General features: G+C 44.9%; 1 protein-coding gene across 5 annotated transcripts in view; it reads left to right on the top strand.

The window, feature by feature from the left end:
• The window catches only part of WDFY3 (WD repeat and FYVE domain containing 3), a 2,538,776-nt gene that overhangs the window by 406,078 nt on the left and 2,106,767 nt on the right, over positions 1 to 25,931 (top strand). For all 5 annotated transcript variants that reach the window (XM_069630405.1, XM_069630406.1, XM_069630403.1 and 2 more), the window contains one exon: positions 14,286 to 14,496. In XM_069630405.1, the coding sequence (XP_069486506.1) occupies positions 14,317 to 14,496 (180 nt within the window). In that variant the 5' untranslated portion in view covers positions 14,286 to 14,316. The remainder of the gene's footprint in view (positions 1 to 14,285; positions 14,497 to 25,931) is intronic.

The raw sequence follows: 25,931 nt of genomic DNA, 5'->3' as shown, positions 1-25,931 counted from the left end.
CGCAACTCGCCCCAAGGCCTCAGTGCGCACATACAACTAGACTGGACAACCACATAAAAAGCATCCAATAGGAAAAAAGATTAATTGCTTTGGGAAGATCAACAAAGGTCGGATAATAAAGTTTTGAAACCAGGTAACGCAGCTAAAATGCCAAGAAGCTTTGGTATCCAGCCCTTTTGCTTTTTGCTTTGGCTCTGAAAACTCTGACGCTTTTGATTATCCTGCACCTTTGGGGTTCCCATTGGTATCGGATAATGGAACCTTTACTGTAGCGTGCTAAGCCGTACATTTGGAACAAGTGAATGGGCGGTAGTCAGAAAGATGTCATGTTGGCAAGGGGGAAAAGGTGCAATCGGTTCAAATAATGTTGTTTTCAAATTCCTAACACCAGAAAGAGGTTGAAAGGGGTCTTGTTTAGTCACTTAAGATATTGTTGACATGTCTGGAGGTTATCTTGCTTTTAATGGTATTTGACGTGAATTTGATAAAATCGAAGCACTGCAGCAAAATGCCAAGAAAGATGTCCGTTTAATTATTCACTGGATTACCTAGTACCTTTAGCAAGCCACGTTGCATAAATTACGCTGAATAATTCATAGTAATGGAAGAGCCAGAACAGTGTGCAAGCTGCGCTATAGTCTGACGGTCGCATGCTTGGAAAAGTGAAGTGAGAGAAGTGGGAAGTGTCGTGAAAACTGCTGTGTTGCAAAAATCTGTTAAAAGATGCCTATGGATGTAGGGGTCTTGATGACCCATGGCTAATCACTGCACCCTTTAAGGTAATGTTCGATTTTGTCGTTTACCTTGTTTCAAGTACCTCTGATATCTATTATTATTAATTGATAATTGTTTTAATGATTCTTTTTATTCAAACGTGTCATTTTGATATGAATTTGTAAAAGGCTTTCGTTTGTAAACCAAATACAAATACATTTTTTTAAAAATGTTTAGATTTGTACTGCCCATCGGAAAAGCTTTGTTTATAAAGGCTTATGAAATCTTATGTTCTCACACATTTATAGATCCTGCCCTGTAGGTCCCCTGCTTGCTCCTGGCATTAAATGATCCTCATGCCGCTGGTTAACAGATAAAAACTATTAGTTATCGTGTGTTTTGCTAATGTTAGGCTATGGATTTGCAGGCGTTGCTGCACTAAAACAATCTGCCTATCTTAACTAATACAAAAACGAAGAAATCTTCTTGTGTGAAAGGTGTAAGTCAGCCAGATCCTGCATGAGAGCGTAGGGCTTTGAGTTCAGTCAAGCGTACGACAGATTCGTATTTAGCTATTTATTTTCCATAGTGTTTCAGCACCTGGCTTGGCCCTCGGATTCTGAATTCACACCTCTGCGTTCACATAGTATTAGACGTTCACTCTTCTGTGCTGCTCTGCTGTTCTATTTTCTTGGGTTCTTCACCTTCCCTCCAATTTCTTTCTTAAGGTTGTCTGAAACGGCCCAGAGCAATAAAAAAGATGTGCTCAAATGATTCCTCTGGTGGCTGTTGTCTTCCCTTAGAGGCGTCGAAGTTGTAGCGCCAAAATAAAAACTGTACCACTGAACAAATTCTTAAGGATCCACACAGCGTATTCAAAAATCACTCGCGTAAACGAGTGACAAACCACTCCACTTGTAAATCTTTTTGTTAACTTTCCTTCCATTCAATACAGCAGACACGCATCTCAAAGTTTGTCTATATCTTTAACTGAACAAAGTGCTGTTATTTTACAGTCTGGTTTATAGCCAGAGGTTAACCCCAGAACTTGTACACTCCTTTTACCAAACCCATTCCCTCCAGCCTGACCCTTTACACCACTTCTTTCATCCTTCAGGTTTTGGCAACATTTTCCACAGTGTGATTTTTCTTTTTTTACTGTTTATTTTTATATTGTTTTTTTTTGGTTTCTTTTGCACACAAATGAGGCTCCCTGGTTTGGGTACATGTTGCACACTTGGATTCCCAACACTGACAAGAGAAGAGCTATGCTCAAGGTTAACTACAGTTGTGGGTGAACTCAACTAAGACAGACCACCACCTCCACCCACCCATTGTTTCTTTGTCTTTGGGGGAGTTTACCCAAAACACACCAACTATCATGAAAGCAGAGATAGTAAACCACTAAGAGAAAAAAATGTAAGCATAACCTAACTAGTGACCCCTGGTCTGTTACAGTCTTCAGGATATAATAGCCCATTCAATTCAAATCTAAAGGTTATAATGCCCTTCTCGATGTCTGTTTTTCCAGCCCAGCACACTTCTTGATACTCCTACCAGCAAGTATGACTTCCTCCCCTTTCGTTAGGGTTTTGTTAGGTTGCATTATCACCCATCAGCTTGCGGTTGACCTCCTGAGCCAAAGTAATTAGCCTTTTAACAGGCTCTTGGTTCTCAGACTCCTTCAAGAGTCTGTGATATAACCCTCAGCAGGCTCTGTTATTTCCTTCTGCTGGTCTCTGCCAGTGTCTGTGGTATCGTCTACCATCCTATTCTCTGCCCTCTCGATTCGGTTCTCTCCCAGGGCTTGTTTCTCCTTAGGACTCTGATGCTCTCTCCGTTCTCCTACTCTGCACAAGATAGGGTGCCCTTCTCACCATAAAGATGTTAAGGTACCTGGCTCTTTGCAATCTCTCCAGGTCGTTGATTTCTCTGACATTTGACGTTCATACTTTTTTTCTTTAACTCCATGGTTCTGTCTGCAAACCGAAAAAAGTATTTGGATAAAAAAAAAATGAAAACATTCCTTGGAGGGGAGTGCAGTGAGGAGAGCGCTTAAAAAAGGCAAAATAATAAGGAAGGGATGTAATTAAGCCATGCGGGCAAGTATTAGTAAATATACACCATCACACAACCATTGACTTGTTTGTATCCATTTGCATGACTTTTCCACTGCAGTTTGTCTTTAATGGCCAAGGTCTTTTTCCACTAACATGGCCGATGTTGCTTCACCCTCCCTAATATCGATACATTTGAATTCTACCATTTAATCTATTTGCTTTGTCTTGTGGTTTAGTTTTTTCAGCTGAATCTGGGCTATTTCATTGAGGCTTTCCAAAAGTAGAGTACATGTTTTCTAGCCTCTGCTCTGGCTCTAATTCATATTTGGGAGGACTATCCGTTTTCGAGAAGGATTCATGGAACGAGGTTTGAGAAACTCCCTTAAAGCATTCTAGCTAACACAGTGCTGTGGGATTGGATGTTTTGAACTCTGACATCTGGCACGTTAATTTGGGGGAACCTGTATCAAGGGGTAATATGACCTAGATTGTGGTTGTGTTATTAGGCCTGATATTTCCAGACCATGTGAGAATGTTAGGTTGAGAGTGCTGGTAGAAATAGATTGAATGGGAGAGTCGCAGCCATCCCTTGTTCTACATGATGTTTCTATATTTGTTGGTATGGTCATGCACCCAGCGGTTTGTCACCGATCAAAAGAATCTTGTGCCGCAAAGTGTCAGGAAGGCTACATTGATGATTTCCTCATGGAAGGCAGGGTTGTAGTCCACTATGTGCTAGTGCAATGCCAAGATAAATGATTTAGGACTGGTTAGGAAATGTGCAATTAAATCTTCAAATGCGGTCTGAGATGGAACTGTAATTATGGCGCATGAGTGAGTTTGCTCTATCAGCATTATGCTGCTTCCTCTGCCAGTGAATCTGTTTTTTTTATGCATAACTTTATTTGAATGAGTTTTTCACCACAAAAAAAGAGCATTGTCTGTGACCTGTATGCCCGTCAACCTCGCTAACTAAAATTGTTTGTTGCCTAGGTCATTGTGAATTTCTCATAAATGCTTAATGATGGAAAGTGCATTAATCACGCAGGTCCTTGCCGTGGATCTGGCAGATGATATGGTTGGCAGTCAGTAATATGGCCATAAGCGTTTTGTGATCATCACAGATGACCCACACACCACTCCAAGTCTCAAGGACTGTACAAGGGACTTTATTTGAATTTCTCTAGTCTCTTGTGGTCTCCTCCCTAACCCAGGCACCTTTAACCCTGATTAGTGCCACCACACAGTAACACCTACTGTCAAATGTCTTTGGCTGGAAGGGTCTACCTAAGAATCCTGCTATCTAAAGGTCCCTCGTGGATTTCCAAACTCTCCCTGCGCTAACCATTTGTTACTTCTCCTTCCGCACCCATCTTCTCCTCCCCTAGTACTCTTCTGCTCCCCTAGAGGTCTTCTCACCCTCCCTTACTCTTGTTTCCCCCCTCCCTTACTCTTGTTCCCTCCCTTACTCTTGTTCCCCCCCTCCCTTACTCTTGTTTTCCCCCTCCCTACCCTTCTCCTCTTCCTCCCCTGCCCTTTGTCTCCTCCCCTTTGTCTCCTCCTCCCCTGCCCTTTGTCTCATCCTCCCCTTTGTCTCCTCCTCCCCTTCCTACCGTTACTCTTCCCCTTATTGCCCTCCTACTCCACTAATACTACCAATCACGCCCTTTCAGCGAGTACAAGCCTTCTCAAATTCATATCTTAACCCTGCTCTCTCCATATACTTGCATCGCACATGTCCACTCACATTGCAGAGCCACTTTCACCCCTAAACCAATACCTCACCTACTGCACAAATCTCTGCAAATCGCTGTACCCTTCTACTGGTCTCTTGGTCCACCTCCCCTGGTAACCTCACTTAGATAATTCACCAGTACTACTTAAATTGCCTTCCCTTTTCCCTGATTGGACAGCTTCCCCTAGCCCCTCCTGTTCAGTCTTCCACTCCTAGGATGTGTATGTGTTTGGAAGAGTCTTCAAAAGAAGGCTAATCCCTGCCCCTTTTATCTGTGCAGGCTCGCCATGTAAGTACTATGGTATTGCTGCAAGTTCAATTGCCCCTTTCGTGTTGCCTGTTGACTTTCCAATAGGAGAGGGTTTTCCCTTTTTTGTTTCTGTTTAGTTAGTGTGGCTGGAATTAAGTTCTTTGGCACGTGTTGTTGTTTCCACTAAATGGACCTTCCCTTTGGGGTGACATTGGACTACTACCAGTCTCTCTCCTGTTGCCGTGCTGTGTTTTCACTCTAGCCCTGTACGCGATTGCCACAGGTTTCCCTGTTTCCTCGGTGTAGCAGTGATCACTTTTTCCCATGGCTGTAGCGTCTCTCTTCATTCCCATCTTTCTAGATGATGCATAAAACGCCAGTGTTGATCTTCTTCCTTGGTTTTTATAGCCATTCTTCTCTCCCTCTCTGGGGTTTCATGAAATTAATGAAAAACATTGGCGAGTGTATAGCCCAGGAGGTAAGGCTGGAGATAAAGGGTCTGCAAGTTAAAATGCTTGCACACAGGGTGTGGAGGGAGGTTCAGGACTCGTGATGACCTTGCCCTCATGACTAGAGCTGGTTCCGGGTTCCTCCTTCCTTCCCCTGATCAGGCCAGCTTTCGGGCCTTGTCGCACCATTTCAATGCTACATTCTATTTTGAGGTGCTATGGGGCACAAGTGTAGCTGTTGGCATGGCTTTGACTATTTTAACTTGTTCGAGCTCTTGGAAGGAAGGCTCCGAGAGGTTGCTTGATATTTTTTGGACATGGGGTGGAGTTGTCATGCCACTGCAGCTAATTGTCTGTTTGCAGTGGTCATGGTGCGACTGGAGTTCGCTTTGGCTTATGTATTCACTGCATCCGTAAGAGAGTGCACATTCTATGATTCAGCGAGTGTCATTGATGACCTCACCCTGTGAACTTCAAGCAGTTGAAGGAATTAGTGGTTAACAGGTGCTTGTTCTCCAGCATGGGGTCTGGCATGGATTCACATGCTCATGAATATTCCCCGTCGTCAGGCTGGGAATCCTCGGTAAAGAAAAAATCAGTATCAGTTTTGTTTGTGATCTGTCTTTCTTAGTAGTAAGCAATCACTGGTCTCTGGGTCATACTGCCCCCAGCCAATGACTGCCCTCTTCCTAAGCCCCACCCCTGGCAGCCATCCTCAGATTTTTACCACACGTTCAAGTGTTGGGAGTCCTTGTGCTATAGCTCTCGAAACTTTTACTGTGTTTTGTGCTTTTTCAAAGAGATTTATCTCATTTTTCGGTTTAATCGAGCCTCAGGCTCCACCGTTTCTACTTCCGTTCAACGGGGACCCGTTTCGGATTTATCTACGCCCCTCAAGGGTGAAGTTTTCGTCGAGTTACGCTTCTTGTAGGATTTCAGAAGTTTCTGAGGCCTACCTCGTGGATGAGAAGAACATGGCCCAGGAGAAGGGAAGCTCGACTCCCGGCAAACTGTTCAGGATCTGCCCTGGATGCAAGTTACAAAATGTGTTCAAGGAGGACGAGCATTTGAAATGCCTTTACTGCCTCCACAAGGACAAAACGCACGTGGAGAAGGACTGTGCGTTTTGCATGAACATGACGGATCGGACTATGAGGATCGTCTGGCCCGTCTCTCCAACTGGCTGGAAGGCAAGAGCCCAGCAGGTGAGAAGAAGTCGTCTGAGCGGCGACGGGGGCCCAACAGAAGGCAAAGCACCGAAAGTCCGCGGGCACCGGGAGCGCCGAACGGTCGGGCTCCTCGGCTGCCAGGCAGGGCGCACCTTCACCGACGCCATCAACAGCGAGCCAACGCTATGTCTCGGGAAAGAGAAAATCCGAGAACCCAGCTAAGCTTCTGGAGAGGCCGCGGTCGATCTCGTAGGATCAGGCTGAAGGGGAGCGAGGCGGTGACCCTCCGCCTAAGGTGAAGGCCTCAAGCACGCCCAAGGTGGTGAAGGCCTTGATCCCGGCCAAGGCCTCGATTGAGGGAGTCGCTGCGGCACTGGCGAAGCCTGTGGAGGCTATCCCAGTGGAGGCGACCTCGGGGCCCAGAGTTTCCCTGCCTCCGTGGAGGGAATCCTCTTTTAAGCCCGTCGAGAAGACCCCCGTGAAAACCCCGGTGGAAAAAGAGGGGGGGGGGGGACTGATAGCCATGACGGACATGGACACAACCTTCAAGGAGGGAATGACCGAGAATTTGGAAGAGGCCCGGCCTCACAGGAGGGATCCCCACGAGGGGGACGACGAGAGCGAGGGTGGCGACGATGAGGTTCCCGTGGAGGAGGAACAACCGTCGCTCCCGGCACGCCCGTCACAACTCGAGCCACAAGACAACTCGGCGGCCATTTTGACGGCAATTCAAGCCTAATGCACGGAGATGAGGACGAGACTGCCCCTTCCCCCGACGGATGACCCAGCTGAACCGGGTCCGTCAGGAAGCCCTCCAAACAAGAGTAGGAGAATTCATCCGGCTCCCCTTCAGGCCTCGCGGCCTTCTCAGCCTTTGTCGCCCTCCCCGGTCCCGAGGGATGACACGTGAACACACACGGCCACAACGGGGACAGATGACGGCGGCAGCGACGACGGGACTGACCTCCCATCTCCGATTCCTCGGGCGTCTCCTCTCGACGAAATTGGCTCCTTCCACGCCATGATTGCCAGGGCATCCGAGCTTTTTCAACTCTGAACCGAAGAAAAGAAGGAAGGCTTCCTCTACCAATGGCGCAAGGCCAAGAGGAAGAAGGTCCTCGCGGTGCCGTTGCTGGATGATATCTGGGGCGAGGGTCTTGCCCTCCTGAAGAACCCGTCCATGACGCCTGCCAAAAGGGACCGGTACGAGAAGAAGTACCGGGTCCACGACGGCGCCCCTTTGTGCCTTAGGGCACAACCGACCCCGGATTCGGTCGTTTCGGCAGCAGCCAAGAAGAAAGCGGGGGGGGGGCTTCGGCTTCAACTTCAACTTCCCCACTGGACGGTGAGGGAAATAAACTAGATGCCATGGGACGACAAGTCATCTCGGCGGCGACAAGGCCGATTAAGGCGGCCAACACCCTAGCGATTGTGGCCCGCTACGACAGGAAGTTGTGGTACAAGATCGCCCCCCTGTTGGACTTCCTCCCGGACGACAAGAGGGCAGAGGCACTGGCGATCCGACAGGAGAGTGAGGTGGCTTCGGACCATGCCATAACGGTGGCCACGGACATTGCCGACTCCGGTTTCCGCCAGTTGGGCAACAGCATTTGCCTTCGATGGCGGGGGTGGCTCAAGGCGACAGATTTCCACCAAGACGTGCAATCCAAGGTTTTGGACATGCCCTTCGAAGGGAACAATCTGTTCGGAAAGACAGCGAATGAGTCACTGCAGGCCATCAAGACCGACACAGGGACTGCTCGGGCCATGGGAGTTCAGCAGCATTGGCGATCGCCCTTTCGGAACTCCGGAGGCAAACAAGGTGCCTCCAAAGGATTCGGCTGCAGCTCCTCGACCTACCGTAAGGCGTCCCGCTCCTCGTCGCAAGAAGCCTACAGGGGACGAAGCAAGTCAGGTGGATCTCGCCATCGTTGCCAGGGAGGCCGGGGCGGCAAGGCTGCTTTCAAGCAAGACTGAACTGGCCGTTGCGTCTGGCCCCCACCGAAGCACCCCGGTGGGAGGCCGGCTGACGAAGTTCATCAGCGTGTGGGAGTCCATCTCCACCGACCGTTGGGTGCTGGATGCCCTGGCCCACAGGCACACTCTGGAATTTCTAAAGAAGTACCCCCGAATTCCTCCCGTGGCCAGGAAGGAAAACCACGTCCCACAACTGCTTTTAGAGGTAAGGGGGATGCTCAAGAAAGGAGCCATCGAGCTCGTCCCAAAGAGGCTCTGGGTCTCCAGAGTATACTCAAATACTTCCTCATCAGAAAGAAGACAGGAGGTTGGCGTCCTATCCTGGACTTGCGTCGGCTAAACAAATACATCAAGGCACAGAAGTTCCGGATGGTCACCCTCCAGCATGGCTGGGCCAGCTGGAGGAAGGCGACTTCCTATCATCTGATTTGGAGGATGCGTGCTTTCACATCCCCATCCTAAAAGGACACCGAAGGTTTCTCAGGTTCGTAGTCCAAGGGCGGCACTACCAGTTCAAGGCCCTCCCATTCGGATTGAAGTCGGCGCCCAGGGTGTTCACCAAGTGCCTAGCACCAGTGGCGGCGCGGCTGCGCCTGCAGGGGATCCATGTCTACCCCTACCTGGATGACTGGCTCATCCGAACAGGGACAAGGGAACTCGCTGTCGAACACACAGCAAAGACCGTCCGGCTGCTCACAGACCTGGGATTCTCCATCAACTTCCCCAAATCCTACCTGGTTCCGTCGCAGGTCACGCTGTTTCTGGGAGCCAAGCTCGATACAGTAGCGCAGTTGGCCTCGCCGTCAGAGGAAAGAACGCAGGCCATCCTGGGCAAGGTACAGCGTCTGCTGGCCACGGACGTGGCCAGAGTGAGGTCCATCAAGTCCCTTCTTGGGATGATGTCCTCTTGCATCTATCAACATACTGGAGCTCCGAGCAGTGTTCTGGGCCCTCAAGTCATTCCTCCCGTCCCTCAAGGGCAAGGTGGTGAGGATCTTCACCGACAACACCACCACAATGTTCTACATCCGGAAGCAGGGAGGAACTAGATCCCCAGCCCTGTCCAAGGAAGCCCAGGATCAATGGCACTGGGTCGTTGCCCAGGGGATGCTTCTGGTACCTTTTCATCTAGCAGGGATAAAAAACACCATCGCCGACTCACTCAGCAGGGAGCTGCGCTCGTGCCACAAGTGGGAACTACGCCAGGATCAAGTTGATCAACTCTTCCAGCGATGGGGCAAACCCCAAATCGACCTTTTTGCGACGGCGACAAACTCCAAGTACCAGAGTTTCGCCAGTAGGTTCCCCCAGCCAAGGAGCGTGGGCGATGCTTTCTCATTCCCCTGGGACGGCCTGTTCCTGTATGCGTTCCTGCCGTTGCCGTTGCTGCTCAGGCGGATCAACCAACTCAAGAGGTCCCAGTGCAGGATGATCCCCGTCGCACTGAGGTGGCCGAGACAGATATGGTTCCCGGACCTTCTGGACTTGTCAGCGTCCCCACCAGTCAAACTGTCGACTGACGCAGATCTTCTATCTAGAGAAGGAGGCGCCATTCTTCATCATGACCCGGAGTCGCTGAACTTGCAGGCCTGGCTCCTGCAGCACTAGAGTTTGGAGGGTACGATATCCAGCTGACTGCAGAGAGGTTCTTGCAAAGGCCAGGGCGTCCTCAACTCTCAAGTGCTACAGACACAAGTGGAAGAGGTTCTCTGTCTGGAGCCGTGCACAGAAGATTAACCCTCTACGGATTACAGCCCCTCAAGTGCTACCGTACTTACTGTCACTGGCCAAAGCTGGACTAACTCCCGCTTCCATCAAGATACATCTGGCAGCGATTTCCCGATACACCAGAACTGCAGGACGATTGTCCCTGTGGTCTCATCGCCTGGTGAAGGAGTTTATCAAAGGACTGTTGCGATCGTTCCCGCCGGTGAAGGCTCCAGCCCCGGCGTGGGAGCTCAACGTGGTGCTGACCAGGCTCATGGGCCCGCCATTTGTGCCCTTGCATTCGGCTCCGTTGAAGTTCCTGTCGTGGAAGACAGCGTTCCTTGTGGCCATCACCTCTGCACGACATGTGGGAGAGATTCAGGCCCTTTCCTGCAAGCCTCCATACTTGACTTTCCACGAGACGAGGGTAGTGCTGAGGACCCCTTCTTAATGCCCAAGGTGCCGTTGGACTTCCATCTCAACAAGCCCTTGGTGTTACCAGTCTTTTTCCTGTCGCCTTCGTCGCCGGCCGAGAGGGCTTTACACTCGCTGGATGTAGCTAGAGCGCTGAAGTTCTACGTGGACCCAACGAAGAGTTTTCGGAAGACATCACAGCTGTTTGTGAACTTTGGACCTGTGAACCAAGGGAAGGCTCTCCCAAAGGCTTCCATTTCCAGATGGCTGTCTGGCTGCATCATGCACTGTCATCGGTTGGCAAACTGACCGTTGCCCGGCCCTCCGAGAGCCCAGTCGACCAGAGCGATCGCTGCTGCCATGGCGTTCTTGTCTGGTGTGCCCCTGCTGGACATCTGCAGGGCTGCTACATGGAGGTTGACGCACACCTTCACGAGATTCTACTGCGTCGACAGGGATTCCAGGGAGGAGTCCAGAGTCGGCCAGGCAGTGCTGCACAACCTGTTCACTTAAGGTGAGCCTGGTGAGGAGGTAAGAGATGCTTAATGTTGAGTTTTATGTAATACCTAATGTTGAGCCTTGCCACCTCCCGTGGTTGTGCATGTGTGTACTGCTATGCATTCTTATATTCATGAGCATGTGAATACATGCCAGACCCCATGCTGGAGAAGGAACAAGTTACTTACCTGTAACTGTTGTTCTCCAGCATGGGTCTGGCATGGATTCACATGTGAACCCTCCCTCCTTCCCCTCTGCGGCTCTTCACTTGGTCATACTGCCACTTTACGTGCTACCAAATCTGAGGATGGCTGCCAGGGGCGGGGCTTAGGGAGAGGGTAGTCATTGGCTGGGGGCAGTATGACCCAGAGATCAGTGATCGGTTACTACTAAGAAAGACAGATCAGAAACGAAACTGATACTGACTTTTTCTTTACCGAGGATTCCCAGCCTGACGTCGGGGAATGTTCTTGAGAATGTGAATCCATGCCAGACCCATGCTGGAGAACAACAGTTACAGGTAAGTAACTTGTTCCTTGCTGGGTTTGATATTAATAATTAAACTGTAAAGAAACTGTTTCTATGCATTTGAAAATGATCAAGTAGTCGCTCCTATTTCTAAAAATTCTATTTTTCTCTTCTGTGGTTCAGGACTTGGCCATCGCGTTGCTATATGGCATCATCCCATATAGTAAAGTAGCTGTTATTAAATGGAGACATCTGGAAATCAGGAAATGCTGATATGCTTTCATCATGCATTTTAAAATGTTACCTGTACATAAACCAGACTGAGAATGATTTCACCTGATGGAACCACATATGTCCTCGTCAATCACAAGATACTCACAGTAAGCCACAATGATTACTATTGTGGCTTACCGTGAGCATCTTGTGACTGACGGCACAGTGTGCGTCTGACAGGAGATCCACTTCTCAGATATTGTAATGTTTTCTATTCTTTGTTTTCCTTGGATGAACACAGCTTTAGAAGGAAGTGCTCAATTCCTACCTATCATAAAGACTCGGGATTTGCATGATACCTTGCTTCACATAAAGTATGTCGACCTTTGATGCCACTTCTACTTGAAGTGATAGCTGGCAGAACTATATCTTGGTGATTTTAGAGAATTTTAGATGCCCTCGAATCGCTGATAATCTCTTTCTATTTACTGTATTTCGTGGATTCATACTAATGTATGAAACCTACAGACAGATATATATCACTTTTTATATAGTGCTTCATACAGCATTCCTCCTACTTGCAAAGGCTGGATTAATAGATCTGTGCTTTTCTATATGTGGCACAAGCCACCTTCTAGACAAAAAACATTGGTACTTACAAGTATGTGATTTTGGCACTAAAGCCATTTTGGATCGATGCGCAGGATCAGCGGTGTTACCTAGAGTCAAGGTTTAATCTACTTTTCACATTTCAAGTCTGCACTTTTCTCTTGCTTTCTCTCCCCTTGCATTTATGGGTGTGTCCCACGCCCTGAGAACCCATTCCCTTGTGTATTTTTGCCCCAATAACGTTGACTACATTTTAGTAGTAGTGTATTTTTTACTCCATTTCATAAGATAATTTTTTAAAAGAAAAATCACACTTCCGGATACATAAAGTCCACGGCAACTAGAACATTCTCGTCACATTTTGGTGATTTAAAACCGTGATTTAGTCTTCGAAAAACAGTTTCCTAAAAAGTAATGTGTTAATTGCAGCCATTCAGATGCTCCTTGTTCAAAGCCTTGACAGATGTAGGAGATTTCAAAAGTCCTTTCTGCCTGCAAAAGCATCTGTTTGAAAGGTAATCGGTTAATTTCAGCTATCAATCTGCTTCAGGTGCAAAATACATGTCTCTATAAAGTGTGCCTTAATGTCCTTGATTTCTAAGTAATTCAGCATGCTAACCTGAGTGCCCAGCAGCCCTAAGATAAGTACTTAGTCTTTTTCCTGTATTTAGAAAATGTAAAGAGTAATCGTAACGTTATTGTTTTGCTTTGTCAAGAAACGCCTAAGACCAGTAGTAACATACTGTTCGTTTTATTGGGAGGATTTCTATGACGCTGTAGTAGATGAGGTGGTACCTTTTACGTGAATAGGGGAGAACAGAACTGCCTATAGAAAAGGGTGAACTGTTGGCTTTGTCAATGCTTGATTTCACATGTCTTTCTTTTTTTATTCTTTAAGCATTTAAATAGAATAATACCTTTACAACTATGGTTTGTGGTAGCAAGATAGAAATTTCTACACTATGATTTAGTTTAGAAACGGTCCTTTTTTGGGGTTACAATATGCACACCTGTAACCATAAATGTATGCTCTGCCCTGGGGAGTGGAGGTGGGCGATTGGAAGGCAATACATGCACTTGCCACTTCAGGAACTAAAACCGTAATACCCAACTCCGATTACCTGCTTATGTAAGGATATTTGTGGCATTCCAAAGAAAATGATAACCTTCAAGCATTTCACAAGTCGAGAGGAGCTCTGTTAAGATATCCAATGAGAATGTCTGGAGACTACATACCCCTTTTTCAAACCATGTGTATATCTACTTGCTCCCTAACCACCATCCAGCAATTTCCTCCAAATGTTCCAGGACTGGCATTAGATCAGTAAATTAGCCTATTCCTACAATGTGCTAGTGCTTTTGACATCAGGAAAATAAGTACCCTATGCTGCTATAGGCCTTTATCAAATCTAAGATGCGGGGTTGGAACTCCATCACTAAAAGTAGTCCTTGGAAGTGGGCTTAAATAGTTCAAAACAAACAAACAATGTTACCTTGAGCGCTAGAAATGAAAATGAATATGGGTAAGAATACCCATTCACTTTTATTTGCTTATTTTGCCCTGTCCCGTTTCCACAATGATAGACGGACTTGTTTTTAGGTGAGCAGAGTTTTTACTTTCCTGCTTGTACACAAGCGTGTCCCCTCCTGCCCCACCGTTAAACCTAGTATTTCTAATGCAGCGTTCCTGCCGCCCCTAACCCCACAATAGTGACTCTTTTGTCAGCCATGTATGTCTGCTCAACTTCTCTTTTTTTCCTGGCCTGATTATTATTATTTTTTTCTCTTGTTTTGTGGGGTTTGTATGCCTGTTTTGCAGGTGTGTTTTGGCCTGATGACGGTGCATAATAAATGTTCTGATAAAATGACACAAGGCTGCCCAACAGTGACTGGGTATTGTTTTTACCAAAATGTTCAATACAGCGTGTCGTATTTATGTGCTTCTTTGGCAGCGCTTTGTACTTTCATTGTGTAGCTATATTTATTCGGATTGACAGACTTTGTGTTTTTCTTCACTTACAGTTCTGGTAGTAGAAGCAAGAAATCTGCAAATATGAATATGGTCAAAAGAATAATGGGCCGTCCTCGGCAGGAGGATTGCAGTCCCCAAGATAACGCCTTGGGGTTGATGCACCTGCGCAGGCTCTTCGCTGAGCTTAGCAATCCACCTCGGCCCATGACCCAGAAAGAACAGGAAGAAAAACTCTACATGATGCTGCCTGTCTTCAACCGGGTAAGTAGCTTTTAGCGCTGAAAGGTGGACTGCAAGGTGGTGTGCAAAGCATCGAAACCATAACTGAGTCCCTGGTAGCCAAGCCCCAGTCGGCAATTAAATTGCTGTTTTATCAATCCAGTGAAAACCTAGAACATAACCCTGGTGAGTTTTCGTGCCAGACAGATGAGAAGTAAAACTGTAGAAGAAAGAATAGACTGATGTCCTCCCGCCCCATTAATTTTATTTGCAGCTTTGCCATTCAAGAGTCGTGGCTCTTTGCAGCCATATTGGCCAAAGGGTCTGCTCAATGATTTTCTGCATTTGCTCAATGTATTTTTTGTTTGCTTTCTCTAAACTGATAGTGATGCTTGCATTCTTGCTGGCTTGATGGATGGGCCTAGTTATAGTATTGGTTATGCCTAGCCATTTCCACTTGTGGTGTTCTGGCTCGCTCATCTACTGTATACGCTTCTTTGTATTGTTTTTGCTGCCTTCCTCCTTTTATTCACCATGGGCTCCAATTAAAGGTCCCTCTCACCACCTGCCAGCGACTTCATTTGAGGGATCACTTCACGTGGCCTGATGTCAGATAGGATAAAGAAGGCAAGACTTGAGACACAGTTATGACCACCAGGAGGCAGTGTGTAGCCCCAAATTCAGAGGCTAGCTTCTCCCTCTTGAGCTTGAGTTAAATGGAAAAAGGTCCCTTTGAGTTGGAGGTTGAAAAGTTCTTCCTTTTTCGTCCGGCATTTCCTTGTTATTTACATCTTTCTACTGACTGTCTCTTGGTGGCAGGGTATATCAAATTAGGACAATCCAGTAAATTAGCCTATTGTTAAATGTGTCAAACGCACCAGCACATTCTGACACCTGGAAATAAGAACCCTCCGATGATATTGGCCTCTGTCAAATCTGAAATGCTGGATTGGATGCTTTGCACCATTTATTGTCCTCTAACTTTGATTTCAGTTCTACCACTTCCCAGTCATCGAGTTGCCTTGTGCAAGGGTGCAGAAGGAGACTGACACACAGGTGGCACAGTAATGGCTATAGACTTTTATTTTCAATGAAAATAAAGAGAAAACCTACCTCCCCCTATATTGATATCGGAGGCGTTTCTCTTCTTCAGCAAAAGTGCTAATGGGTCTGTAGAGTCCACCGTCCTGTGTCAAAATCGCCCTATCTCTGTACCTTAAACTTATAACTAAACAGTTGTACCAAAGTTCTTGGTCCAGGAGAATGACTACCTCCTCCTGGACTAGGTGTCACAGTTCTGGTTAAAAGTTTGCCACCAGGGGGAATGACTCCCTTCCCCTGGATTTAATGCTTCACAAAGAAGCAGGGTCTCAGATCCTCTAACACTCTGCGTCAGAAAGTCCTATACTTTGTATGCCAGATGGGCATGATTCCCTTCCCCGTGATCACTGGTTTGATCCTCCTTTTGGGTTCATTTTTGCCAGTAGAATGGCTCCCTTCTCCTGGCCTTCCTCAGGCTTTATTTCATAGTTCACAACACCCAGCGGAATGTTTTCCTCCCCCTGGCCATTCTCAGGCTTTTTTCACAGTTCACAACACCCCGGGAGAATGTCTCCCTTCCCCTGGCCTTTTTCAGGTTTTCTTTCACAGTTCACAACACCAGGGGGAATGCCACCCTTTCCCTGGCACCTTTTCATACTTAGTTTCACAGTTCAGCTCTATACTGATTTGTTCGGACAGACCGGGTTCACTTCCCTACCAGGTTCTGCCCCGGGGAAGATGGCGTATACTTTTCTTCCCTTGTTGGTTCCCAGACCTGCATCTCCTTATTGTGTGGATTTGGCAGACCTGAGTTGCTTCCCTGGTGGTCAGTGGCTCTGCTTGACCCCCAGCACAAGGAAGACTCCTGCTATTTCCCTCTAGATTTGTGTGCGGGTCCCAGACCCTTCTGTGGTGTCCAGTGGTATTTATGTTCCCACTGGGATGAGGGATTCTATCCCTGAGGCTATGCTTGGCTCTCCACTCCACCCTGCCGGGTCTACCGTGTTTCCCCTTACCGGTTTCCCAAACGGGACGCGTCACCAGCTCTCCTGGGGCTCTGGGTTCTTCTTGCCAGCCTCTCTGGTTCCCTTCTGATCCGAGCGGCTGCTTTCTCTTGCGGCTCCTCAAGCCTTGCTGTTTCGGCATCAGTGGCATCTCTCTCCCCACTCAGGAACGGTACCTGTTTGGGCTTTGTGGTCCACCTCATATTAGGAGGGAGACTGCCATTCCTTTGGCGGTCCCAGTAGGAGCCAGTCTCCTGCTTGTTCCTCTGCTGCTTTAGCGTTGTGAAAAATCACCTTTTTGCTCTTTTAACTTCCGGGTAGCTGACTCAGACTCCTCGCTTCCGCGGTACAAGATGCTGAGTCCTTGTTCAGTTTCTTTTTTATAGGGCTTGTTCTGCCCTTGTGTAACATCAGTCCTTGTTGTTTTTGGCTCTGTGGTAATCGTTATGCCACTTATTCTCAGTACATTTTGTTGTGTCGGCTTTCCAGGCACTGCAGCAATACCTAGATCTACTATTAGTAGATGGTGTATCTTTTGCAGAAATGTATGGAAGTATTGGGCAAGGTTTTGGGGTCTAAATAGAATGGAGGTCTGTAAGGTGTTGGGTGAGGGTTGTTATGCCGCGTTCTCCCTAGATGTTCGTCCTTGTCCCTAGAGGGGGAGTCTCTCCCCATGAGATCATCCCGCCGCTGAGACCCCCCCACAGGAGGACTATCGAGTAGTGTCCTCACCTCCCTGCAATCATGGGAAGGTGCTCCCCCTTGGGGAGAAGTGACTCATCACACTTGTTACCAATTTGTCAAAGGTTTTTAGGTCGCAATCTAACCTTTGCATCTGCACTTTGTCTCTTGGACTTATTTCAAGCTTCTCTGCTCATCTTTATTGTCCTTTTAACTATTTCCATCCTGTCTGTCTGAGAACACCAGCCGATGAGTCTTGATTCTTTTCTGCCGATGTCTTTGGGGTAACTGTTCATTTACCTCTCAAGAGGGCAGTTCTTTTTGCTGAAATTCTGGTCTGTACCCTTTCCCTTTGACCTTAAAATGAGTTATGTCTGTCTGTTTGTTCATTGTCACCCAACTTCTTCCTTTTGCTTCTGCCATTTAAGATTTCATACTGAGTCTCTTACCCACTTTGTGTGGCCTTGTATTTATCTGCAGTCCTTTACTTCATCACTGTGTGACATGTGTAAGGAACTCATGGTGGCAACAGTAAAGACAGACAGAAGCGATCACAGTTGAAGGGTGTTTATTAAACTGTATATGCAGGTTGGAGAAAAGCCTAATCGAAAGCTAAGATGGGAGCAAGCTATCACCATCAAATGAAAAATAAGGCAGTCCTAGTGGCGTCTTGTCAAATAAAAGGGCCTAGACTAAGAAAAACCTATTGCCAGTCCTTACAACTAAATACCAAAAGCCTGTGGGATAAGGTTCACAAGAAAGAAGTGTTCTCAAATGATAAGTCAGGATGGAGTAAACCTGGTGTCTCCCTTTGTCACGTTTTGAGCACACGACAAGGTGGAACTCCTGAGCACAGCGCACTCTCGATTTCTCAGCAGGAGACGACAGTTCCATTCTCAGCATTCCAGGCACTCTCAGCAATCCGGACCGTCGATGGTCCAGTCTCTTTTCTCTTAAAAGTCTCTTGCGTTCAAGGGCCTGATATATTCAAAATAAAAAATTAAAAAGTTCCTTTTCCGGATGGATATTGGGTGATTCTTTTCACTCCTGGGTCCCCCTCATCCGGGCACAGACCCCTCTCGAATCTCAGCTGCCCTCTGTCAGGTTAACAAAGAAAAGATCCAAACACTGTTGGTCAGGTGCTCCAAAGCAAATAATTTATTTGTCTGATTGTAGGAAAAAATCTAAACTCTTGTTACATCATCAAAAAGATTAGTTTTTGTCTTATTTTGCCCTCTACATGTGTTTCCCCACTTTAATTTCAGTGGTTCACCAAGAGGTACATCTGCATCTGATATTTAGCTATTGTGAACAAGAAAAATAAGAAGAAAATGAAAGGAAAAATCGAAAAGTCAGAAAGATTCAACTTTTTGAAAGAAAGAAAATTATATTTTTGAATTTGAATTGTTGACAAATTACATGTGCTCATTGTGCAAACATAATAACTGAGTGATCTTTAGACATTTGGAACAGATAGTGCGCCTAGGAAATTTTAGCAACATTGATTCATTAGCAATTCCAATTCTGATGATTGTTAATCACATTCACAAAACAATTTCATTTTCCTGAGGTGAGAGCTCTAATTTAAAACAGTATGTAAAAAGGTCTTACTTTTTCAATAATTTTCTTGTGGCTCCTAGGTATTTGATTACATGGTTGCATGTATTTGCAACTTTGTTGGTAACTCTTGTTTTTCTGAAGTGTTTGCTTCTTAAATCATTTTGAGCAGTCCCTATTTAGTTTGAGAGAACGAGGATAGGTTCATACATGGATATAGGTTATCCATCATTAAGTTTTTAAAGAAATTAGCTTGCTTCAGTTGAAAAAAGCATCTAAACACTCAATTCCCTTAGTTTCTTACCTGGATTTCTCCAAAGGTACGATTCAGCCGGATTCCTATTAGCGGTTGGAGCTGCTCGTTTTAGCCATCAAAGATGGCTGCTATTTATCTGCATGAGTCGGCGTGCTGACGTCATCCGTCGAGTCACGTGATGTACGTGACTTTGTAATTGGACGCCATTTTGTAATGGTTGAAGCAGCAGTTTTTGCGGAACTTGTATGGGAAATTACTTTTGGTTTTCGACTGTTGCCTGGATTTTAAAATAAGACGAAGTTTCAGTAAAAACGCATAACAGAAACGAATAATGTTCTGATGTTATTAATTTATATTTAAACAGGCAGACCTTAGTTTGTAAGGTTAGCTGTTTTTGTTAGCCGGCTGCCTGCTCTTACGTGCTGTCACGTGACAACGTCTTCCGCCTGTGGGTGAAGGGCCATCATCACGCTGCTTCCCCTCTTTGGGTTGATTAAAGATTAAGACGGTCACTCTGTCTTTCGGATATGGTAATAATACTTTAACTTATAACTAATAATGGAACTTATTATTGGATACATGGTAAATAATCAGTAATTATTATGGATGTGTTCGCCTTTTTGGTGATTCAATATATGTGCTTAGAGCTAGATTTGACCGTTACATTTTAACCATTCATGAAAACCATCAATTGAACAACATTATAAAAGAAAAGAATAGATAGACATTGTTGCTAATCACCTAAATAGTATCCTTCATATACCCTTGTATTTAACTGAAACAAAATATTCAAAAGACATGCATTATGGTGTATGTAAACATCTGAAAGAGAGGTTAATTAGTTAGAAAAAGTGAGAAAGCTCATGGTCCGCATTTAGACCTGTATTTGTACAGTCCATACAAAAAATCCAGTTTGCTTCCATTTTGCGTAGTTGTTTTTCTCTATTTCCTCCTCTGTTTGAGAGAGTTGCTTGTTCAATGCCAAAAAATCTTAGCATGGTCATGTCTTCTGGTCTGCGGTTTTCTAGAAAGTGTTTACTCAAAGGATAGCGTATATCTTGTAGTTTGATTGTCCGGATGTTTTCATAGATCCTTGTTTTTAGTGATCTAATGGTGCTACCTATGTATGTTTTTGCACATGGACATTTGATGGCATAGACTGTGAATTTAGAGTTACAATTCAGAAAATCTTTAATTTTGTAGACTGTACCATCTGCTTTTGTACATTCCTTGAGCCCATTTTTTGCAAAATTGCACATCTTGCAAGTCCCGCATTTGTAAAAACCTAGCAAGTTTTCTGTTGCCCATAGTTGTCGATGCCCTTTGGATTTTTTGTGTTCTACAAAGTGAGATGGGCACAAAATATTTTTCAAATGTGGTACCTTTCTGTAGGTGAGACATGGAGATTCAGGTAGATGGGGTCTCAAGTCATGATCCGCGGTCAGTATATTACAATGTTTTTTAAGAATTTTTCTCAAGGAGGTTGCCTCTGTGTTGTAGGTAGTTATGAATCTTAGAGTTTGTGTACTTTCATTAGCCACCTTGTTTTGCTTCCGTGATTTATAACTTAGAAGATCTGATCTGTTCCGGTCTTTACATTTGTTTTTGGCTGTGGTTAGTAGATTGCTTTTATAACCTTTGACTAAAAATTTCTCTTTGGCTGATTTCCGGTGTTTATGCATTTCTTGGTTTTCTGTGCAATTCCGTTTGATTCTCAAAAATTCCCCATATGGGATGCTATTTTTTATATGGGGTGGGTGGTAACTTGCTGCATGCAAGATGCTGTTCCCTGCTGTTGGTTTCGTGTACAGAGTTGTGTTGATTTTGTTATTGCAAATGTATAACTTTAAGTCCAAGAAATACATTGTATTGATGCTTTTTTCCATGGTTAATTGTAAGTTATATTGGTTGTTATTCAGAAAATGGTGGTATTCATTCAGTGATTGCTTGTCTCCTTTCCCTATAACTAGAATGGCGTCTGAATCTGCTCCAGTAGACTATTTGGTTGAGTTTACTGAAGACTTGATGTTGCCATGCATGATGCAGTTCAAAAGAACCCATATATAAATTTGCATATGCTGGTGCAAATTTTGCTCCCGTAGCTGTTCCTCTTTTTTGCTTATAGATGTCTCCATTGAATAGAAAGATGTTATTATTGAGTGTGGAGTTCAGTATCTCTAATATCATTTCATTTTGGTTTTTGCATGAAATAGATCTTGTTTCAAGGAATTCTTTTGTCGATAGTCAAGTCTCTTTTCTCGTAAAAGTCTCTTGCCTTCAAGGGCCTGATATATTTAAAATAACAAATCAAAAAGTTACTTTCCGGATGGATGTTGGGTGATTCTTTTCACCCCTGGGTCCCTCTCTTCCGGGCACAGACCCCTCTCGAATCTCAGCCGCCCTGTGTCGGGTTCCCTATGACTTTTCACAGAACCCTTTTACTTGTTGCATTCACAAGCCTTGTTGTCTTTGGAAACAGTTTATCGTGGACATCCCTCTGTCGGGTTCACCTTTGTCAACACACTGTTCATCTGCTTCACCCCTTTTCATCAGCATCCCTCCGTCGGGTTCGCTCTTGCCAATTACCCACAATTTCTGCTACTTTCTTATGATGCGTGATTCACTTCCCTTAGCTTTTCAACATCTGCCAGTCAAAGCCTTTCGACTGTACAGAGGATTTTGCCAGACCCCTTTATGACCACTTTAACCCCTTTTCTGCCCCATTCCCAAAGCCTTCTGTTAACTGTAGTTTCAACAATAGCGTAATCGCCCATAGTCTCTCGAGTGAGCACCCACGTGGTGCAGGACTCCTCTGCAGCTGGTTTTCCGCTCTCGTATTAGCAGGTCTTTAAACTTTTATTCAATCAGCCGTTTTGCTACTTTTGCTCAACATAGTTTGGTTTCTTATCAGATCTCCCCTCAACTCACCGGCTGATGAACTGCTTGGCTTTTCTGGTCTTTGGAGTCAAGGCCGGTACCACAGTGGTGAGCGTCTCTCCGTGGTTTGGTTATCAGCAGAGGAGGCCCCCATATACCGTTGACATCTGATGCAATACACGCTGGCTATTATTCATGGTCTTACGATTCCTTCCATGGAGGCTTTGCGGGCTTAGAATGGAAAGGGCAAGGTTGCTTCTCTCCTTGTCACCCTTTTGGTTCTCGCCACCTTTCCCCTCCTCTTGAATTGCTGTACTCAGATTGCTGAGTCGTCGTGTGGTCTGCCTTGCTCATACTGTGCTCTCATACTCCACCGTCAATGGCATAGTTGTGTCCTTAGTTTCCCATCCCATAAGCTTAATAAATGGAGATACCTTCAGGTACATTAGCAAGTGTGGTAAAATCCTCCCATATCAAGTGTCTCAGAGCTTCCTTTTACAGGATTATTCTGTTTAACACCAATTGACTTTCCCACTTCCTCCCTTAACGTCCTATTTGCCTGTTCCATAATTCTATTAGCTTTGGGATGGTACAAAGCAGTAAGCATGTAAACAATAGCACATCACTGTAAATCTGTTTTCATGTCCTCCAAGGCACACTTTACCCTGTTACCAGATAACGTTTCCTTGAAAAGAAACTCTCTAAAATGACCACGTCCTTCAAGAATGTATTACTATTCATGGTAGATATTTGTTTAAAAGGTTTCAGTTTTACACACTTGTTTTAGGAGGCAGGAAGTGAGTGGGTTGTGAATGGTTTTTTCCCCCCAAGCCATGCCAATTATTTACGGAGGCTACTGCCTGAGAACAATATTGATACCGGCCCTCAGAAACCAATTCAAAATTCCTGTTTATTTCACATTCTAAATCAATATTTAATATAAACCAAAACAATATATGATATTCTTTAAAAAATATAGTGGCTTTTTGGTGCATTATTGAATGCTACCCACAGCCTGATAATTGCTGATGAATGCATTCTACGCCATGCCTGAAATATTACTTTTTGAGAGCTAAAACAGAATATACTGAGAGAGTTACTCATTGTGTTCCTTTACTTTTTATCCACTTGTGCTGCTTCATTGCAAGGGGAACCTTTCTTAAACGCATTGTTTTAATGCTGAACTCCAATGAGGGCAGAGGGTCTAATCTGTACTGATCTGACAAAGCTGAAAAAACACAGTAAAGCCAGGCAATATTTAGTTATTAAGAGCTTGATAATTGTTTAATTTTTAGGTTTGCGTTTGGACAATGGGGTATGCAAGACTTTACAGATTTTGACAAGAAGAATGAGGAGGACAATGAGTAGTGTTCAAAACACTGTAGTACAGTACTCATATTCTGTAATTTGAAATTCATATGGTTTCATGGAATAATGCTTGCAGTGAAAACATGCCTGAGAAATAGAATTGTTAATTTGGGAAGACAATGGTCAAGATGGTCCTCATGTAAGACATTTGTAATTTTGAGATGATCGAACCAGGGTTGGACCACTATTCTCAACAAGACTGCAACAATACAAGACATGAACCCCAATGTACATCATGAACTATGCTGACCACCTTCTCGTTGTTGTGCTTGATTTCTCTGCAGATTTCAAAACCATTTACTTCAAAGTCCTGATCCACATCCTGTCAACAAACATTGAATTAAACTAAGTCTTGTCCTATTTCTCTTAGTACCTCCGCAAGCAGCATCTCAACTGTGACCCTTGGTGTACTCTTTGGGTTCTTTCACTCTGTCATCTTTAAGCTGTACATGCAACCACTAGCAGAATTCACTGGCACAATGACGTGATCCAGCATGCCACCACTGGGATAATACTTCCCTTCTCCTTCTGTTCTCTTTTCTTGCAGCCAGCACCGTAGAGGCATACTGCTGAGTGGCTGCTGTAAATCCTCCACCGGTTGCACAGCGGGGACTGCAAGAAAAATGCTGCTGCTGGACCCCTAGCTGAAGCTGTGCATCAGAGACTGAAGGGGGTTGTTGCTTCTAGGGCACTTTTTATGCTTCAGGGACCGGGATAACTGAGTTGTGCTGCTGCAAGGTCTTCCAGCCACATGCAATCTTGACAATCCTAGCAGCACACTCTACAGAGCACAGATCAAAGGTGGTCTCGTGATGGATGGCACTCCACGGTCATACTTGTGGGCACTTCTGCACTACTCTCACACCACCTGATCCTGCCCTTCCCCAACAGACCTCCTGCTGGATTCCCACTTCGCCCTAATTTAATTTTCTGAAGCTGCCAATTGTTTACATGACATGAGAATCTGCAAGTCACCACTAGATAGCTTAAAAGGAGATTTATTAGCTCTACCATTAGCTATTACGTGGCGCTCCATTTCTATCCCTGACGTAGCAAAGAAACACCTCATAAGGAGTGCTCGCCCTCCGGGTTTAGTACAATGAAACGGGTACTCAATCCACCTAAAAGTACTCGACAATACGAGTGCTTTTTGACAGCGCTGCAGAGGCATTTTGTGTTGCCATTAGGGTTCCAGTTTCATTGTTGATTAGTGAGTTGGATCTTATTGGGAGTTAATGGCAACTTTCCCTTGAATTTGTATCCCTGCAATAATCCTCACTGTATTCATAATGGTACACAGTGTGGTTGTGTTTTCATGTTGTTGGGTTTGGTAAAAGTTAGTTTATTTTTCTGAGTATTATATAGTGCAACCTCTGCTGTTTTCTTTGCCTCTTGGTATATATGTATGGAAACGCAAGGGATAGGTTGGAGTGGAAAGTGACTAGGAGTAGAGCAAAGAGATCGGGGTAACTCTTGCTGTCTTCTAGATGGTTGCAAATGGGAAGGAACTAGAATCTGCATGTAAGCTAGAAAACCTTTCTGGAGATTGTTCGAATGAGTCGGTGGCTCCTCATCAAAGGACTTCCTCAAGGAATATGTTTTACATCGACCTTTTTCTTTTTAATTTCATAAGCGATCTGGTGAAGCACACTTTTTTGCTGGTCTACTTTAGACTCAGCGGGTGTGTCGGATGTCAAAATAAACGCAGTTTCTGTGCCATGCCCCATACAGTGATTAACACCAATTCAGCTATTCAAAAGGTTTGATTGGTAGAAATATCCCCAATGCTGTTAAAATATATTTCTACAATTTTTGATGTCGTAAATGGTTAGATGTTTGATAGGGCTTTAGTTTTATTTAATGATCTATTTTTAGTAGTAATAAGATTTTTTGTAAAGAATAAGTGGTCCATGTTGAATTCAGTACAGTAATTGAGCTTGGTTGTCAGATTGGTTTGGTACTTTGTTGCCTATTGTTAGCTAATCTCAAAGACTATTATATGCAAGGAAAAGAGGGTTGCCCCTGATGGCATAAAGCATACAAGCAACAGCTAAATTAATTAAAAGTAGTATGAAAGAAATTCCGAACCGGTAGTGCTCCTCAAATGCATAGTGTGATTGTTCAACTTTTTATGTGTTTATAAAGTTATTTTACTGACAAAATATTTTTTTGAACATATAAAATCATACACAAAATTAACAAAAAAATATATTGTTACATTAATCACAACAAATGTATGCCTTGTGCATAATGGTTAGTAAAGTGATTTCCTAAAAATTCTTCGTCGCAAATAATAATTGGCAAAGATTGCCCATTTCCAAAGTAAACCAATCTCTGTGTGCATCCATTGCACAAAACAATTCTAATGAAAATCAATTAGGACGTTTGCTATACTTAATTTGCAATTTTCTGCCAATATTTGTAAGCAGTCAACTGTTCTTGGTTGTAGGCTTTATCCCATCAGGGGCAGCCCTCTTTTCCTTGCATAAAATAGTCTCAGGTCACCGGGGTGTTGCCCGGTCTGGGGCTAAAGTGAACACTGGCAAGTCGGAAGATCCCTAAACCAGTGATTGAAACTCTGGGAGGGCTCTCAGATGTTCCGTGATCGGGGGCTAAGCAGAGTACTGGCAGCATCAAGCTTATCCCTGACCCCACTAAGGCTTAATACAATGGGGCTTAGACCAATGTTCCCT

This window comes from Ambystoma mexicanum, chromosome 6q (assembly GCF_040938575.1).
Source record: "Ambystoma mexicanum isolate Mex_15411 chromosome 6q, UKY_AmexF1_1, whole genome shotgun sequence".
In the NCBI taxonomy this organism is placed as follows: Eukaryota; Metazoa; Chordata; class Amphibia; order Caudata; family Ambystomatidae; genus Ambystoma; species Ambystoma mexicanum.
The sequence above is the reverse complement of the archived record's forward strand: the minus strand, read 5'-3'. Positions and strand labels throughout refer to the sequence as shown.